This window comes from Heterodontus francisci, chromosome 9 (genome assembly GCF_036365525.1).
Source record: "Heterodontus francisci isolate sHetFra1 chromosome 9, sHetFra1.hap1, whole genome shotgun sequence".
Taxonomy (NCBI): Eukaryota; Metazoa; Chordata; class Chondrichthyes; order Heterodontiformes; family Heterodontidae; genus Heterodontus; species Heterodontus francisci.
The window spans coordinates 19,261,718-19,279,221 of NC_090379.1; the positions used below are offsets into that span (position 1 = coordinate 19,261,718).

At 43.9% G+C, this 17,504-nt stretch overlaps 1 protein-coding gene across 2 annotated transcripts in view; it reads left to right on the forward strand.

Moving 5' to 3' along the window:
* Window positions 1-17,504, forward strand: part of LOC137373611 (basal body-orientation factor 1-like) — a 75,077-nt gene that overhangs the window by 38,156 nt on the left and 19,417 nt on the right. For both annotated transcript variants that reach the window (XM_068038640.1, XM_068038641.1), the window contains exon 8: window positions 6,250-6,743. In XM_068038640.1, coding sequence (XP_067894741.1) covers window positions 6,250-6,743 — 494 coding nt within the window. The remainder of the gene's footprint in view (window positions 1-6,249; window positions 6,744-17,504) is intronic.

Here is a 17,504-nt window from a genome sequence, read left to right on the forward strand (position 1 = left end):
ACATAAGGACATTAGTGAGAAAGGATCTTGGCTCAGAAGATCAGGAAACAGAATCAGTGAGGATGGAGATTAGGAATAGCAAGGGTCAGAAAACTCTGGTGGAAATAATTTGTAGGCTCCCTAACAATAGTTATACTGTTGGAGAGAGCATTAAGCAAGAAATAATTGGATCTTGTAGCAAAGGCAATATAATAATTGTTGTGGACTTTAATCTTCATATAGATTGGACCAATTAAATTGGCAAAGGTGGTCTGGAAGATGAGTTTGTAGAATGCTTTCATGACTGTTTCCTGGAACAATACATTGTGGAACCAACTAGAGATAAAGCTATTTTAGATCTAATATTGTGCAATGAGGCAGGGTTAATTAGTAATCTCATAGATCTGCTGAGGAAAAAGTGATCATAATTCCATATTAAGTTTGAAAGCAACATACTCCAGTCCCAAACAAGAATCTCAAACTTAAACAAAGCCAATTACCATAGGTATGAGGGGAGAGCTGGCTAAGGTTGATTGGGTAAATAGACTAAAAGGTATGGTGGTAAATAATGTGGGAAACCTTTAAAGAAACAGTTCAAAATGTTCAACCAAAAATACATTCATTAAAAACAAAAGCGCAGCAAGAAAATCCATCCATGGCTTACTAGGGAAGTTAAGGATAGTATTAGATTAAAAGAAGAGGTTTATAATGTTGCGAAGAATAGTAGTAAGCCTGAGGATTGGAAGCGTTTTCAAAACCAGCAAAAGGTGACCAAAAGTTGATAGAAAGGAAAAAATAGAATGAGAGTAAATTAGCCAGGAATATAAAAACAGATTGTAAGAGCTTTTAGAAGGATATGAAAGGAGAGTAGCTAAAGTAAACATTGGTCTCTTAGAGGTAGACAGGAGAAATTATCTTGGGGAATGAGGAAATGGCAGAGACATTGAACAAATATTTTGTGTCTGTCTTCACAGGAGAAGACACAAATTACATACCAAAAATAAAAGGTAACCAAGGGGCTAATAAGAGTGAGGAACTTAAGGTAATTAACATTAGAAGAGAAAAGGTTTTGGAGAAACTTAAGGGGCTAAAATCCGACAAATTCCCAGGACCCGATGGCCTGGATCCTAGGGTTCTAAAAGAGGTAGCTGCAGAGAAAGTGGTTGCGCTGGTTATGATTTTACAAAATTCCCTAGATTCTGGAATGGTCCCAGCGAATTTGTATTTAGCAAGTACAATAATGCTATTCAGGAAAGGAGGGAGAGAGAAAGCAGGGAACTACAGACCAGTTAGCCTTATATCAGTCATCAGGAAAATGCTGGAATCTATTGTTAAGGAAGTCTTAATGCACTTAAAAAAAATCATAGCATGATCAGACAAAGTCAACACGGTTTTACGAAAGGGAAATAGTGTTTGACAAATTTTAGTTTTTTTTGAGGATGTACCTAAAGATAAAGGGGAACCAGTAGATGTAGTATACTTGGATTTCCAAAAGACATTCGTTAAGGTGCCACACAAATGGTTAATATGCAAGATAAGGACTTATGGAGTTGGGGGTTATATAGTAACATGGATAGAGGATTAGTTAATGGACAGGAAGTGAAGAGTAGGGATAAATGGGGCATTTTCAAGTTGGTACGCTGTGACTAGTGGAGTGTTGCAAGGATTGGTGCTGGGGCCTCAGATATTTACAATCTATATTAATGACCTAGACAAAGAGACTGAGGGTAATGTATCTAAGTTTGTTGATGATATAAAGCTAGGTGAGAATGTAAGCTGTGAGGAATGCACAAAGAGGCTACAAAGAGATATTGACAGGTTGAGTGAGTGGGCAACAAAGTGGCAGATGGAGTATAATGTGGGGAAGTGTGAGGTTATTCATTCATGTTGGTAGTGAGAATAGAAAAGCAGAATTTTTTATGAAAGGTGTGAAACTTGTTAATGTTGATATTCAAAGGGACTTGGGTTTACTTGTCCAAGGAACACAGAAAGTTAGCATGTAGGTACAGCAAGTAATTAGGAAGATGAATGGCATATTGGCCTTTATTGCAAGAGGACTGGAGTACAAAAATAAATAAGTCTTGCTACAACTGTACAGGGCTTGAGTGAGACCACATCTGGAGTACTGTGCACCGTTTTGGTTTCCCATATCTAAGGAAGAATATAATTGCCTTGGAGGCAGTACAACAAAGGTTCACTAGATTGGTTCATAAGAGCATAAGAAATAGGAGCAGGAGTAGGCCATTCAGCCCTTCGAGCCCACTCTGCCATTCATTGAAATCATGGCTGATCTTCTACTTCAACACCATTTTCCTGCACTATGGCATCCCATGATTTTATTATGTAGAAATCTATCGATCTCAATCTTGAACATAATGACTGAGCCTCCACAGCCTTCTAACCCAGAGAATTCCAAAGATTCACCACCCTCTGAGTGAAGAAATTCCTCCTCATCTCAGTCTTAAATGGCCTACCCCTTATTTTGAGACTGTGTCCCTTGGTTCTAGTCTCCCCAGCCAGGGGAAACATCCTTCCTGCATCAAACCTGTCAAGCCCTGTAAGAATTTTGTGTGTTTGAATGAGATCACCTAATTCTTCTAAACTCCAGAGAATAAAGGCCCAGTCTTTTAAATCTTTCCTCATAAGACAATCCCTTCATCCCAGGAATTAGTTTGGTGAACCTTCATTGCATTCCCTCTATGGCAAGTATATCTTTCCTTAGGTAAGGAAACCAAAACGGCACACGACACCTGAGGTACAGTCTCACCAAAGCTCTATATAATTGCAGTAAGTCATCTTTACTCCTATACTCAAATCTTCTTGGAATAAAGGCCAGCATACCATTTGCCTTTTTAATTGCTTTCTGTACCTACATGTTATCAAGATCGGCGCAGGCTTGGAGGGCCGAATGGCCTGTTCCTGTGCTGTTCTTTGTTCTTTGTTAGCTTTCAGTGACTCATGAACAAGGACACCCAAGTCCCTTTGAAGTTCAACACTACTCAGCCTCTCACCATTTAAGAAATAATCTGTATTTCTGTTTTTCCTACCATTTAACCTCATTTCTCGACATTGTATTCCATCTGCCAAATTTTTGCCCACTCGCTTAGCATCTCCAAATTCCCTTGAAGGGTCTTTGCACCCTCCTCACAACTCACATTTCCACCTAATTTTGTGTCATCTGTAAACTTGAAAATATTACATTTAACCCCCACAACCAAATCATTGATATATTGTGAATAGCTGGGGCTCAAGCATTGATCCTTGTGGTACCCCACTAGTCACAGCCTGCCAGCCTGAAAATGACCCATTTATTCCCACTTTCTGTTTTCTGTCTGTTAACCAGTTCTCAATCCATGCCAGTATATTCCCCCAATCCCATGTGCTCTAATTTTGTATACTAACCTCTTGTGTGGGACCTTATCAAAAGCTTTCTGAAAATTTAAATATACCACATCCACCTTATCTGTTCTGCTAGTTACATCCCCAAAAATCTCCACCAGGTTTGTGAAACATGATTTCCGTTTCATAAATCCATGTTGACTCTGCCCAGTTCTATCCTTATATGCCCTTTTATCATATCCTTAATTATAGATTCTAGCATTTTCCCTATGATTGATGTTAGACTAACAGGTCTGTAGTTCCCTGTTTTCTTTCTCCCTCCTTTCTTAAATAGTGGGGTTACATTTTCCACCTTCCAATCTGCAGGAACCATTCCAGAGTCTATAGAATTTTGAAAGATGACCACCAATGCATCTACTATCTTTACAGCCACTTTTTTCAACACTCTGGGATGTAGATCATCAGGTCCAGGCTACTTTAAGCCCCATTAATTTCTCTAGTGCTTTTTTTTTAACTAGTATTAATATCTTGCTGTTCCTTGTTTACACTCGTCCCTTGATTCTCCATTATTTCTGAGAAGTTTCTAGTATTTTCCTCTCTGAAGACAGACACAAAGTATTTGTTTAGTTTGTCTGCCATTTCCTTTATCCGACTGTAAATTCTCCTGACTTTGCTTGTAATGGACCCACATTTGTTTCTGCTAATCTTTTCCTTTTTACATACCTATAGAAGCTTTTACAGTCTGTTTTTATGTTTCTTGCTAGTTTACTCTCATATTCTATCTTCCCTTTCTTAATCTTTTTCTTGGTCCTCTTTTGCAGCATTCTAAAATGCTCCCAATCGTCAGGCTTATAATTTTTTGGCAACTTTACACGTTTCTTCCATTGATCTAATACAATCCTTGATTTCTTTTGTTAGCCACAGTTGGAACACTTTCCATGCTGGGGTTTGATGCATGGGATGAGGGTTGTCCTATGAAGAGAGGCTGAGTAAATTGGGCCTATACTCTCTGGAGTTTAAAAGAATGAGAGGTGATCTCATTGAAACATACAAGATTCTGAAGGGGCTGGACAGGGTAGACACTGAGAGGTTGTTTCCCCTGCCTGGGGAATCTAGAACACAGGGGCACAATATCAGGATAAGGGGCTGATCATTTAGGACTGAGATGAGGAGACATTTCTTCACTCAAAGGGTTGTGAATCTTTGGAATTCTCTACCTTAGAGGGTTGTGGATGCTCCATCATTGAGTATATTTAAGGCTGAGATAAACAGATTTTTGGTCATTTGGGAAATCAAGGAATATAGGGAGTGGGCGGGAAAATGGAGTTGAGGCAGAAGATCAGCTTTGATTGTATTGAAGGTTTAAGGGGCTCTTTGGACTACTCCTGCACCTATTTCTTATGTTCTTTTGTTCTGATGACCTCCTTACTCTCCAGCGAATTTGTCTGTGGACCTGTTTGTTTGTGCTGCCATATTCTGACATTGTCAACATCTTCAGGAGAGTAGGTGTGAAGACTGATTGGAACAAAAAAGTTGTGAACCATAGTGGGACTATAATTTTAGCAGTACATAGTGACCTAATATGACAGTGTCAGGCAGCACCAGTGAATGTAATAAAAACAGAAAGTGGTGGAAATACTCAGCAGGTCTGGCAGCATCTGTGGAGAGAGAAGCAAAGTTAACATTTCAGGTCTGTGACCTTTCATCAGTACTGGCAAAGGTTAGAAATGTAATAGGTTTTAAGCAAATGAAGCGGAGGGGGTAAGAGGACACAAGGGAAGGTGTGTGATAGGGCAGAGGGCAGGAGAGATTTAATAACAAAGATGTCATGGGACAAAGGCAAAGGGAATGCTCATGGTTGTGGTGAAAGACAAAGCATTAGTCCAGAGAGAGTGTTAATAGCAGAATAATGAACAGCTTTGTCCAAAAGAACAAACATGGAAAAAACAGTTTAGTTTGTGCTTTTGGACAGAGCTGTTCATTATTCTGCTATTAACACTCTCTCTGGACTAATGCTTTGTCTTTCACCATAACCATTAGCACTCCCTTTGCCTTTGTCCCATGACATCTTTGTCATTTAATCTCTCCTGCCCTCTGCCCTATCGCTTGCTTTTCCCTTTGTCGTCTTCCCCTGCCACTTCACTTGCTTAAAACCTATTAACTCTGCTTCTCTCTCAACAGATGCTGCCAGACCTGCTGAGTATTTCCAGCACTTTCTGTTTTTATTTCAAATTTCCAGCATCTGCAGTATTTCGTTTTTATTATAGCACCAATGAACGGTTATGTGCAAGGCCACTGGTTGTCAATGTTCACAGAATGGATGGAATTAATACTGATAAAAATCCTGGAATCCAACGTTTTACTCTGAAGTCACCATAAAGCAGTAGCCATGGTTCTACACAATGAGCTCACTGGTGAAGCAAGCATAAGAATGTGGGAAACGACAAGGATTCATGCAAGCTCAGTGATTCCCTGAATTTCTTATGTCAGCTTAATATCTTAAACATTCCAAATTTTTGCCACTACTATCCTCCCTGGAAGACTGTTCCCTACATTTATCATTCTAAGAATAAAAACATTTTTTCCTAATACCTGTTTTAAAACTATTTCTTACTAATTTAAAGTTGTGTCCCTCCGGCCATGTTTCTTGGCTGAATTTTAAGTAATCTTTTGAGTTAATTTTTTTCTGCACCATTTAATATTTTATCTACCTCAATTAAGTCACCCTGAACTGACTTCTTCTAGACTGTGGAACTTAAATTTCTCTAATCTTCCTCATAACTTACTGCCTTTACTCTTGCACCCTCTCTAGTGCTTGTTTATATCTGTGTATGTATATAATATATATATTGATAGATATAATGTTTATTTTTATTAGAGTATATGATTCATAATCAATTGACATTAAAACCAGCTTGCTTTTTGTTCCAGGAAACTAATGAGCTATTAGTGAAAGAAAAAGTGTCACACTCGAGGCAGCAGAGAAAAAAGATCAATGAGCTTCAAAGGAAAGTGGAGAACCTAGAGAAAGCACTGGGATACATGGCATCTGAGTTTGAGGCAGAAAAACAGGAGATCAAACGAGAAACTGAAAGAAAAATGGCAACCCACCAGGTAGAGATTGCTAGGCTGCAGGCAGTGATTAACTTGAAAGACAAAGAGATGAACCGGGTGAAGAAGCTGGCCAAAAATATCCTGGACCAGCGCACTGAAGTGGAACTGTTCTTCCTGCAAGCCTTAGATGAAGTGAGGCAGCAGATCTTCCATAGTCAGGCTCACTACAAGCAGGCGGCCCGAATCGCATATCAGAGATTAATGCTGAAGGCACATGCTGGCAAGGAGGATTATCCCAAAATCAGGACCTTCAACAAAAGCGAGCATAGCACAAACTGTGTGTACCAAGATATGGAAGAAGCTGATAGATGGTATGTCAATGTTTTTAAGCCTACTTTACTTTGCATGACGACACATATAAGGTGATATTGACTATAATCTCAGATTTCCGAGCTATCACTTGAATCTTTTGAAATTCCTGTTGCCATCAGTGATAGAATGGTAACGTGCACGTGCAATTCCCAACCTTGATTAGATTCAGAAATGCACGCCCTTAATCATGTACAAATCAGCCAGTAAATTTAGGGGATTAAGAAATACAGTATAAATTGCAAAGCTTCAGAACTTGCTGGTCAATTTACGTCACTTTGTTGTTTGCTTCTCACAAATGGCATCTTGTCCTCAACCTTGTTGGATTTTCACATTAATTCTCTGTTAAACTCACCATGGTAAGTTAAGTCTGGTATTTAACAATGCAAGTTCTTTTTTTAACGATGCAGTAATTGTTTATACAATACCAATCAACCTGTGGCCCAATTTAAACTGTGGAATATTATTCCTTCAGGTGGTAATGGTTGTCAGATTTTAAAAATGTAAATCTTTAAAAAAAAAGTAATTTTCCTTTCTGTCTTTATATTTCCTCTTTCAATCTTTCCTTCTGCTTTATTTTTCGTTCTGCACCTGATTTAACTCTAATTCACCTTTCTTCTCCGTCACTCTGCTGAATCTTTCTCAATTCTTAAAACTCATTGGTTAAGGAGGGACACTGATGATCCCATTGTTCACTGAGTTCCCAGATGCCCTGTTGCCATCGCTATCTCCGTGTCGGTTTGCACTTCCAGCATGTTAGAGCAGAAACATTTGGAGGTGAAGGGTGCCAAAAAGGGTCGAACTAATAGTATGAGACACACCACTCCAGAAAGTTCCAGCCCATGATGCTTCTCTAACATAATAAGGAAAGTGTTTTGTTCAAATGAGTCACTGTGGAACATCAGAGAGAATGAGAGTTTCCTGGAGTTCAGTATAGTGGATAGGTGGCAATCTGGAAGAGTAGGGAGAGGCAGGAAGTGCAGGAGTCTTCAGATGTGTGCCTCTTTCAAACCGGTACTCAGCATTGGAGATTGCTGGGAGTGACGACACCTTGAAGGAGTGTAATCCTGACCATGGCAGCAATGGGCAAGGGACTGCACAGGAGGGAACAGCAAAGTACAGAAATGCAATCATTGAAGGAGATTTCATTGTTAGAGGGACAGTTAGATGTTTCTGTAACTGTCATTGTGAGTCCCACATGGTGTGTTGCCTCTCTGGTGTCAGGGTAAAGGATATCACCGTGAGAGCACAGAATATTCTGCAGAGAGAAGGAGATGAGCCAGAAGTTGTGGTACACATTGGTACTAAAGATATAGCAAGGGCAGGTATTGAGGTCCTACGGTCAGATTTTCAGGAGCTAGGGAGGATGTTGAAAAGTAGGACCTCGAAGGCAAGCTCTTGATTACTCCCAGTGCATTGTGCTCGTGAGAGTAGAAATAGGAAAATAGGGAGGATCAATGTGTGGTTTGAGACATGGTGTAGGAGTGAGGGCATCAGATTTTCTTTTTTATTCATTCATGGGATGTGGGCGTCACTGGCTAGGCCAGCATTTATTGCGCATTGTCCTTGAGAAGGTGGTGGTGAGCTGCCTTCTTGAACTGCTGCAGTCCATTTGGGGTAGGTACACCCACAGTGCTGTTAGGAAGGGAGTTCCAGGATTTTGACCCAGCGACAGTGAAGGAATGGTGATATAATTCCAAGTTAGGATGGTGTGTGACTTGGAGGGGAACTTGCAGGTGGTGGTGTTCCTACGCATCTGCTGCCTTGTCCTTCTAGTTGGTAAAAGTTGTGGGTTTGGAAGGTGCTGTCTAAGAAGCCTTGGTGCATTGCTGCAGTGCATCTTGTAGATGGTACCCACTGCTGCCATTGTGCGCAGTGGTGGAGGGAGTGAATGTTTGTAGATGGGGTGCCAATCAAGCGGGCTGCTTTGTCCTGGATGTTGTCGAGTTCTTTGAGTGTTGTTGGAGCTGCACCCATCCAGGCAAGTGGAGAGTATTCCATCACACTCCTGACTTGTGCCTTGTAGATGGTGGGCAGGCTTTAGGGAGTCAGGAGGTGAGTTACTTGCCACAGGATTCCTCTGATGTGCTCTTGTAGCCATGGTATTTATATGGCTATTCCCAGTTTCTGGTCAATGGTAGCCCCTAGGATGTTGATAGTGGGGGATTCAGTGATGGTAATGCCATTGAATTTCAAGGGGAGATGGTTAGATTCTTTCTTGTTGGAGATGGTCATTGCCTGGCATTTGTGTTGCTCAAATGTTATTTTCCACTTATCAGCCCAAGCCTGGATATTGTCCAGATCTTGCTCATTTCTACACGGATTGCTTCAGTATCTGAGGAGTCACGAATGATGCTGAATATTGTGCAATCATCAGCAAACATCCCCACTTCTGACCTTATGATTGAAGGAAAGTCATTGATGAAGCAGCTGAAGATGGTTGGGCCTAGGATACTACCCTGAGGAACTCCTGCAGTGATGTCCTGGAGCTGAGATGATTGACCTCCAACAACCACAGTCATCTTCCTTTGTGCTAGGTATGACTCTAACTAGTGGAGAGGTTTCCCCTTGATTCCTATTGACTTCAGTTTTGCTAGGGCTCCTTGATGCGATACTAAGTCAAATGCTGCCTTCATGTCAAGGGCAGTCACTCTCACCTCATGTCTTGAGTTCAGCACTTTTGTCCATGTTTGAACCAAGGCTGTAATGAGGTCAGGTGCTGAGTGGCCCTGGCAGACCCAAACTGAGCATCACTATGCAGGTTATTGCGAAGCAAGTGCCACTTGATAACACCTTCCATCACTTTACTGATGATTGAGAGTAGACTGATGGAGCGGTAATTGGCCGGGTTGGACTCATCCTGCTTTTTGTGTACAGGACTTAGATCTGATCCATTGCTTATGGGATCGCTTAGCTCTGTCTATCGCATGCTGCTTATGCAGTTTGGCAAGTAGTCCTGGGTTGTAGCTTCACCAGGTTGATGCCTCATTTTGAGGTATGCCTGGTGCTGCTTCTGGCATGCCCTCCTGCACTCTTCATTGAACCAGGATTGGTCTCCCAGCTTGATAGTAATGGTAGAGTGGGGGATATGCCGTGCCATGAGGTTACAGATTGTAGTTGAGTACAATTCTGCTGCTGATGACCCACAGTGCCTCATGGATGCCCAGTTTTGCATTGCTAGATGTGTTCGAAATCTATCCCATTTAGCACAGTGGTATTGCCACATGACACGATGGAGGGTATCCTCAATGTGAAGGCGGGACTTCATCTCCACAAGGACTGTGCGGTGTCATTCCTACCGATACTGTCATGGACAGATGCATCTGCGACAGGCAGATTGGTGAGAACGAGGTCAAGTAGGTTTGTCCCTCTTGTTGGTTCCGTCACCACCTGCCGCAGACCCAGTCTAGCAGCTATGTCCTTTAGTACTCAGCCAGTTCGGTCAGTAGTGGTGCTACAGAGCCACTCTTGGTGATGGACATTGAAGTCCCCCACCCAGAGTACATTCTGTGTTTTTGCCATTCTCAGTACTTCCTCCAAATGGTGTTCAACATGGAGGAGTACTGATTCATCAGCTGAGGGAGGACAGTAGGTGGTAATCAGCAGGAGGTTACGTTGCCCATGTTTGACCTGATGCAATGAAACATCATGGGGTCTGGAGTCAACGCTGAGGATTTCCAGGGCAACTCCCTCCCGACTGTATACCACTGTGCCGCTGCCTCTGGTGGGTCTGTCCTGCATGAGGGACAGGACATACCCGGGGATGGTGATGGCGGTGTCTTGGGACATTATCTGTAAGGTATGATTCAATGAGTATGGCTATGAGTCAGGCTGTTGCTTGACTAGTCTGTGGGACAGCTCTCTCAAATTTGGCACAAGCCCCTAGATGTTAGTCAGGAGGACTTTGCAGGGTCAACAGGGCTGGTTTTGCTGTTGTCATTTCCGGTGCCTAGGTCGATGCCAGATGGTCCATCTGGTTCTTGGGGCATTGGGTCCAGTTCTGGTGCAGAAGGCATTTATTCAAAAGGGACAGGTTGCACCTCAACAGGACTGGGACCAAAGTCCTTGCCAGGAGGCTCATTAATGTACTTCGGGACAGTTTAAACTAAATTGGCAGAGGGAGAGGCACCAGCATATAGAAATAGAAAAGAGGAATAAGGTGCTAGAGAAGGACATTCTCCATATTAGCTAGGAGCAGACCAAGAGGGACTATGAGGAATACAAGGACAGATTTAGAATACAAGTACGTTAATGCACAAAGTGTGGTGAATACGGTTGGTGAGCTACAAGCACAAATAGCCATATGCAAATACGATGCAATGGCAATAACGGGAATGTGGCTTAAGAATGTTGAGGACTGGGCCCTTAATATTCAAGGGTACAAAGTGTTCAGAAAAGATAGGGAAGGAGAAAAGCGATGCAGACAAGGGGAACCCTGTCGCTGTTCTGGGAGGGAGGGAAAGGGGTGAGGGCAGAAGTGCGGGAAATGGGTCGGACACAGTCGAAGGCCACATCAACCACAATGCGGGAGAATCCTTAGTTGAGGAAAAAGGAAGACATATCAGAGGTGCTGTTGTGGAAGGATGCATCAGAACAGATGTGTCGGAGACGGAGAAACTGGTAGAATGGAATGGAATCCTTACAGGAGGCTGGGTGCGAGGAAATGTAATCAAGGTAGCCTTGGGAGTCAGTGGGCTTATAATAAATATTAGTGGACAGCCTATCCTCAGAGATGGAGACAGAGAAGTCTTGGAAGGGAAGGAAAATGTCAGAGATAGAACCTGTGAAGGTGAGACAAGGGTGGAAATTGGAAGCAAAGTTGATGAAATTTTCCAGTTTGGGACGAGAGCTGGAAGCGGCACCAATACAATCATAAGTGTAACAGAAAAAGTGTTGGGGAAGGGGGCCTGAGTAGGACTGGAACAAGGAATGTCCAACATACCCCACAAAAAGACAGGCATAACTAGGACCCATACGGGTACCCGTAGCAACCCGTATCTGGAGGAAGTGAGTGGAGTTGAAGGAGAAGTTGTTCAATGTGAGAACAAGTTCAGCCAGGCGGTGGAGGGTGGTGGTGGATGGGGACTGGTTGGGCCTCTGTTCAAGAAAGTAGTGGAGAGCCCTCAGTCCATCTTAGTGGCGGGCGGAGGTGTAGAGAGATTGCATGTCCATAGTAAAGAGGAGGAGGTTTGGGCCAGGAAACTGGAAACTGTGGAAATCACGGATGTAGGTAGGAAGGGACTAGACAAGGGGAGATGAAATAGAATCAGGATAGGAGGAAATAATTTCAGTGGTGCAGGAACAGGCTGAAATGATGGGTCTACCAGGACAGTCCTGTTTGTGGATTTTGGGAATAAGATAGAAGCGGGCTCTTTGGGGTTGCGGCACAATGAGGTGGGAAGATCTCCAGAGGGGATGAGGTCAGTGACAGTCCTGGAGACAATGGCAATGTTCGGTGCTGGGGTCATGGTCCAGGGGGAGGTAGGAAGAAGTGTCTGAGAGTTGGCACTCAGCCTCTGCAAGGTAGAGGTCGGTGCGCCAGACAACAGCACCGCCCTTGCCAGTGGGTTTGATCACAATGTCAGGGTTAGACCTGAGAGAACGGAGTGCAGCAAGTTCAGAGGGAGAAAGGTTCAAATGAGTGAAGGGGGCAGAGAAATTAAGACAGCTGATGTCATGCCGACAGTTTTCAATGAAAAGATCAAGAGCGGGTAAGAGGCCAGAGGAATGGGTCCAAGTGGAGGGAGAGAACTGGAGGTGGATGAATGGGTCTGCTAGTTTGGTGGAGGACTCCTGGCCAAAGGAGTGAGCCTCGGGGCGAAGGTGACGGAGGAAAAGCTCAACATCATGTCGAGCACGAAATTCATTGAGGTGGGGGTGTAAGGGGATAAAATGAGTCCTTTGCTAAGTACATATCGTTCAGTGTCAGAGAGGGGAAGGTCAGAGGTATTGTGATACACACCAAGGGATGAGATTAGGAGAAGGGCTGGGGTCAGAGGGAAGGGAAGGGGAAGAAAGATCTGGAGGGGCGGTTGATACCCATGAGTTGCTGGAGCTTGCGTTCCTTGACATTTGAAAGAAAAAGAAAAAGTTTTTTGTTAATGCATCGGATAAGGCAAAGGATGAAATGAAATTGTGGTGCAGGACAGCTTTGAGTTAGGGTGAGTCGGTGCTGCTGGAGAGAGAGGTCAAGTGTGTACAGGTGCCGGTGCATGGCACTGAGTGTGGATCACAGGATGCGGTGAGAACAGCAGTCTGAGGAACATCGTATGTCTCAAAGATACCTGTAATCCTGGGTGGATTCGAAATGTGAAGGAAACTTCAGTTGGAATCCACGTGGAATAAGTCGGAGTCGGAGACAGTCGCTGAGGAAAGAAATGTGGCTGTGAAAACTAGTTTTGGCAGAAACCTTATCGAACACCAGGAAGGAAATGGAAAGCAATGAAGGTGAGCAAGGTTTTGCTTTCGTACAGAACTGTTCATTATTCTACCATTAGCACTCTCTCTGGACTCATGCTTTGTCTTTCACTGCAACTATTTAGTACTCCATTTGCATTCTGCTCCATGACACCTCGTTATTTAATCTCTTTTCCCCCCTCTGTCCTATCACAGTCCTTCCTGGCTTGTTCTTCTTCCCTCCCCCCTTTCACTTGCTCAAAGATTGTTACAATTTTAAAGTTAACTCTGTTTCTTTCTACATAGATTTTGCCAGACCTGTTTAGTATTTCCGGCACTTTCTATTCTCATTTCAGAGTTCCAGCATCCGCAGTATTTTCCTCTTAGTAAAGAGAAAAGAGAGATGGGATGGCAATACTGATTAGGGAAGACATTGTAGTGTTGGAAATCATAAGGCTGAATTTTGTGCCCAAGGTGGGGCTCCCGGTGCCAGGCCAAAAAGGCAGGGGGATTCCCACCTCGGCCAGCTGGAACCCCCCTCCAGCTTGATTCTACGGCACTGGACCAATTAACAGCCCAGCGTCTGGATCCCCATCCCTTTAAAGATGGGGATCCTGCCTCCAAGAGCTGCCCGTCAATCACAGGGCTGATGGCCACTGTTGGTACTGCAGAGGCCTTGGACCCAGGCACAGTGCTGGAGACCCAGACCTCAGGTTGGTGAGGCAGGGTCGCCGGGGCCAGTCCAGAAGGTCCTGGTGATGGGGGTTTGGGGGAGGGTGGGCATTGTGTATGGGAGTTGGGGGTACAGGAAGGTGTTTTATTTGCTGGTTTACTGGGGGGTCCTCCAGGGGCTGCAGATTAATGCCAGCAGTGGCAGGGGTGGGGGGCGGGACGACGCGGAGGGTGGCAGAGACCCTTAAGTGGCTGTTAATAGGCGTCTTAAGGGCCTCAATTGGCCTCTGGACAGGAAGGCCGTCTTCGGCCAATACCGACCCCGACAAAATTGCATTGCGATGGAAAGGTGACGGGCCCTCCGTCCCCGCCTCCCGTCGCAGTTCTGAGACAGGTTTGGAGGTGGGGGCAGGGCAGGGCGGGGCCTCATAGAATTCAGCCCATGGAATCAGGAGGCCATTCTGCCCATCGTGTCTGTGCCAACTGTCTACAAGAGCAACTCAGCTAGTCCCACTCCCCTGCCTTTACTAGTAGTCCTGCAAATCCTTTGTCTACTGATACTTACCCAGTTCCCTTTTTAAAGCCACAATTGAATCTGCCTCCACCAGACTCTCAGGCAGTGCATTCCAGATCCTAACCACTTGCTACATTTAAAAAAAAAAGCTATTCCTCATGTTGCCTCTGGTTCTTTTGTCAATCACCTTAAATCAGTGCCCTCTGCTTCCAGACACTTCTACCATTGGGAACAGTTTCTCCCTATCTTCTCTGTCCAGACCTCTCATGATTTTGAGCACATCTATCAAATCACCTCTCAACATTCTCTTTCAGGAGAACAACCCATCTTCTCCAATCTATCCCTCATCCCCCGAAACATTTTCGTAAATTGTTTCTGCATTCTCTCCAGTGCCCTCACATCCTACCATATGTGTGGTGCCAAGAATTGGACACAATACTCCAGCTGAGGCTGAACCACTGTTTTATAAAGTTTCACCATAATTTCCTTGCTTTTGTGCTCCATGCCTCTATTTATAAAGCCCAGGATCTCGTGTGCCTTATTAACTGCTTTCTCATACTGCCCTGCCAGCTTCGATGATTTGTGCACATATACCCCCAGGTCTCTCTGTTCCTATACCCCCTTTTAGAATTTTATCCTCTATTTTATATTGCCCTTCCTCATTCATCCTTCCAAAATGTATCACTTCATACTTTTCTGCATTAAACTTCATCTGTCACTTGTCTGCCCATTCCACCAGCCATCTATGTCCTCTCTTTGCCCCTCTAATTTCCCCTTTATATAAGTTAATACACACAGAATATATGTATAATATAAATACACACCCTTTTTCTGCTTCATCTTACTCTCTATCTCTTTCGTCATCCAGGGAGCTCCGACTTTGTTTTCCTACCTTTCCCCGTCCGGAAATGTACCTCAACCAGACTCAAACTATCTCCTCTTTAAAGACAGCGCATTGTTCAATTATAGTTTTGCCTGCTAATCTTTGATTCCAATTTATCTGGGCCAGATTCATTCTCACCCCACTGATATTGGCCCTTCTCCAGTCAATGATTTTTACTCTGGATTGCTCCTTGTTTTTTTCCATAGCTAACCTAAACCTTATGGTACTATGATCACTGTCCCCTAAATGTTCCCCTACTGACAGTTGATCCACTTCCACCTTAATCCCCAGAACATTGGGCCGGAAAAATATTGATCTAAAAAATTCTCCTGAACGCACTTCAGAAATGCTTTCCCCCTTTATACTAATTATCTTAATTTAGACTGGGATAGTAATAAAGTCCCCCATTATAACTACTCTATAGTTTTTGCACCTCTCTAATTGCCTTGCAAATTTGTTCCTCTACACCTTTCCCGTTAGTTGCTGGCCTACAGAATACACCCAGTAGTGTCATGGTACCTCTGTTGTTTCTTAGCTCTAACCAAATAGATTCTGTCCTTGACCCCTGTAGGATATCATCTCTCTCCAGCACTGTAATATTGTCCTTAATCTATACTGCTACCTCTCCTCATTTCTTTCCTTCCCTACTTTTCCTGAGCACCTTGTATCCAGGAATATTTAGTACCCAGTCCCATCCTTTAGCGAGCCAGGTATCCATCATCACCACAACATCGTATTCCCACGTGGCTACTTGTGCCTGCAGCTCACCAAAATTATTTACCCCCACTCAGTGTGTTCACATACATGCATAGTAAACCCAATTTAGGCCTTATTGCATTTCCTCTTATTCTGAATTCACCTAATTCATACTCTAGTGCTATCTGTCTCTCCCAATTCTTTGTGCACCTTGTTTTTCCTCTCTAATGTTACCTCCTAGTTCCCAACCCCTGCCAAGTTAGTTTAAATCCTGCCTAATAGTACGAGTAAACCACCCTGCTGGGACATTGGTCCTCACTCTGTTCAGATGCAACCTATCTGGCCTGTACAGGTCCCATCTCCCACCAGAACCGATATCAATGTCACAGGAATTTAAAGCCCTCCGTCCTGCACCATCTTTCCAGTCACACATTCACCTGCTGTATCCTATTTCTATACTCACTGGTGCTTGGCACCATGAGTAATCTGGAGATTACTACCTTTGAGGTCTTACTTGTTAGTTTCTTTCCTAGCTCACCAAAATCTGCCTGCAAGACCTCATTCCTCTTTCTACCTATGCCGTTGGTATCGATATGGACCGGACTGCTGGTTGTTCACCCTCCCTCCATTAAGATGCTCTGCAACTGCTCAGTGACATCCCTGACCCTGGCACCAGGGAGGCAATGTACCATCCTGGATTCACGTTTGCAGCTACAGAAATGCCTGTCTGTTCCCCTAACTACAGAATCCCCAATCACTATTGCTTTCCTAACATTTTTCCTGCCCCCCGGAACTGCTCAGCGAGCCATGGCGCCATGGACGTGACTCTGACTGCACTTCCCAGAGGAGCCATCACTCTCACCACTATTCAGAACTGAATACTGGTTGGAGAGTAAGATGCACTCAGGGAACTCCTGCGCTACCTCCCTGGTCCTTGTTGATTGTCTGTTGGTCATCCATTTTCTCTCTGCCTGAGAGTTGACCATATCCAAAAGTATGCTTTCCACGAAACTCTCAGCCTCGCAGGTGCACTGCTGTGAAACTAGCTGCTGCTCAATCTTCAAAACCAGGAGCTTCACCTGCTCCAGCTGATGACAGTTCCTGCACATGTGGTTGTCCAGGACCTGAGAAGTATGGAAAGAGAGAATGTCCTTGGGGGTGGGGTGGGGGGTGTGGAGTAAGGACAGAATCCATTTGGTTAGGGTTGAGAAGCAAAAAGGGTATGATCATGCTACTGGGGGTATTCCAGAGGCCTCCAAATAGTGAGAGAGATATAGAGGAGCAAATCTGCAGGAAAATGACAGATGTACAGGAAATATAGAATGGTGATATTGGGGGACTTTAGCACTATCCCAATTGATATTTGGGTAATTAAAGGGTGAGGAGGAGAGGAATTTCTGAAATGTGTTCAGGAGAACCTTGACCAGTATGTAGTTGGTCTAACTAGGAAGGAGGCACTGCTGGATCTCATGCTGGGGAATGAGGTGGACCAAGTGTCTGTAGAGGAGCACTTGGGTAAGAGTGTGTCATGAGTTTCTTTGTGTTATCTTAAGCAACACAATGAGATATGTGGATTCCAGTTCCTTGAAGATCTCTAAAAGG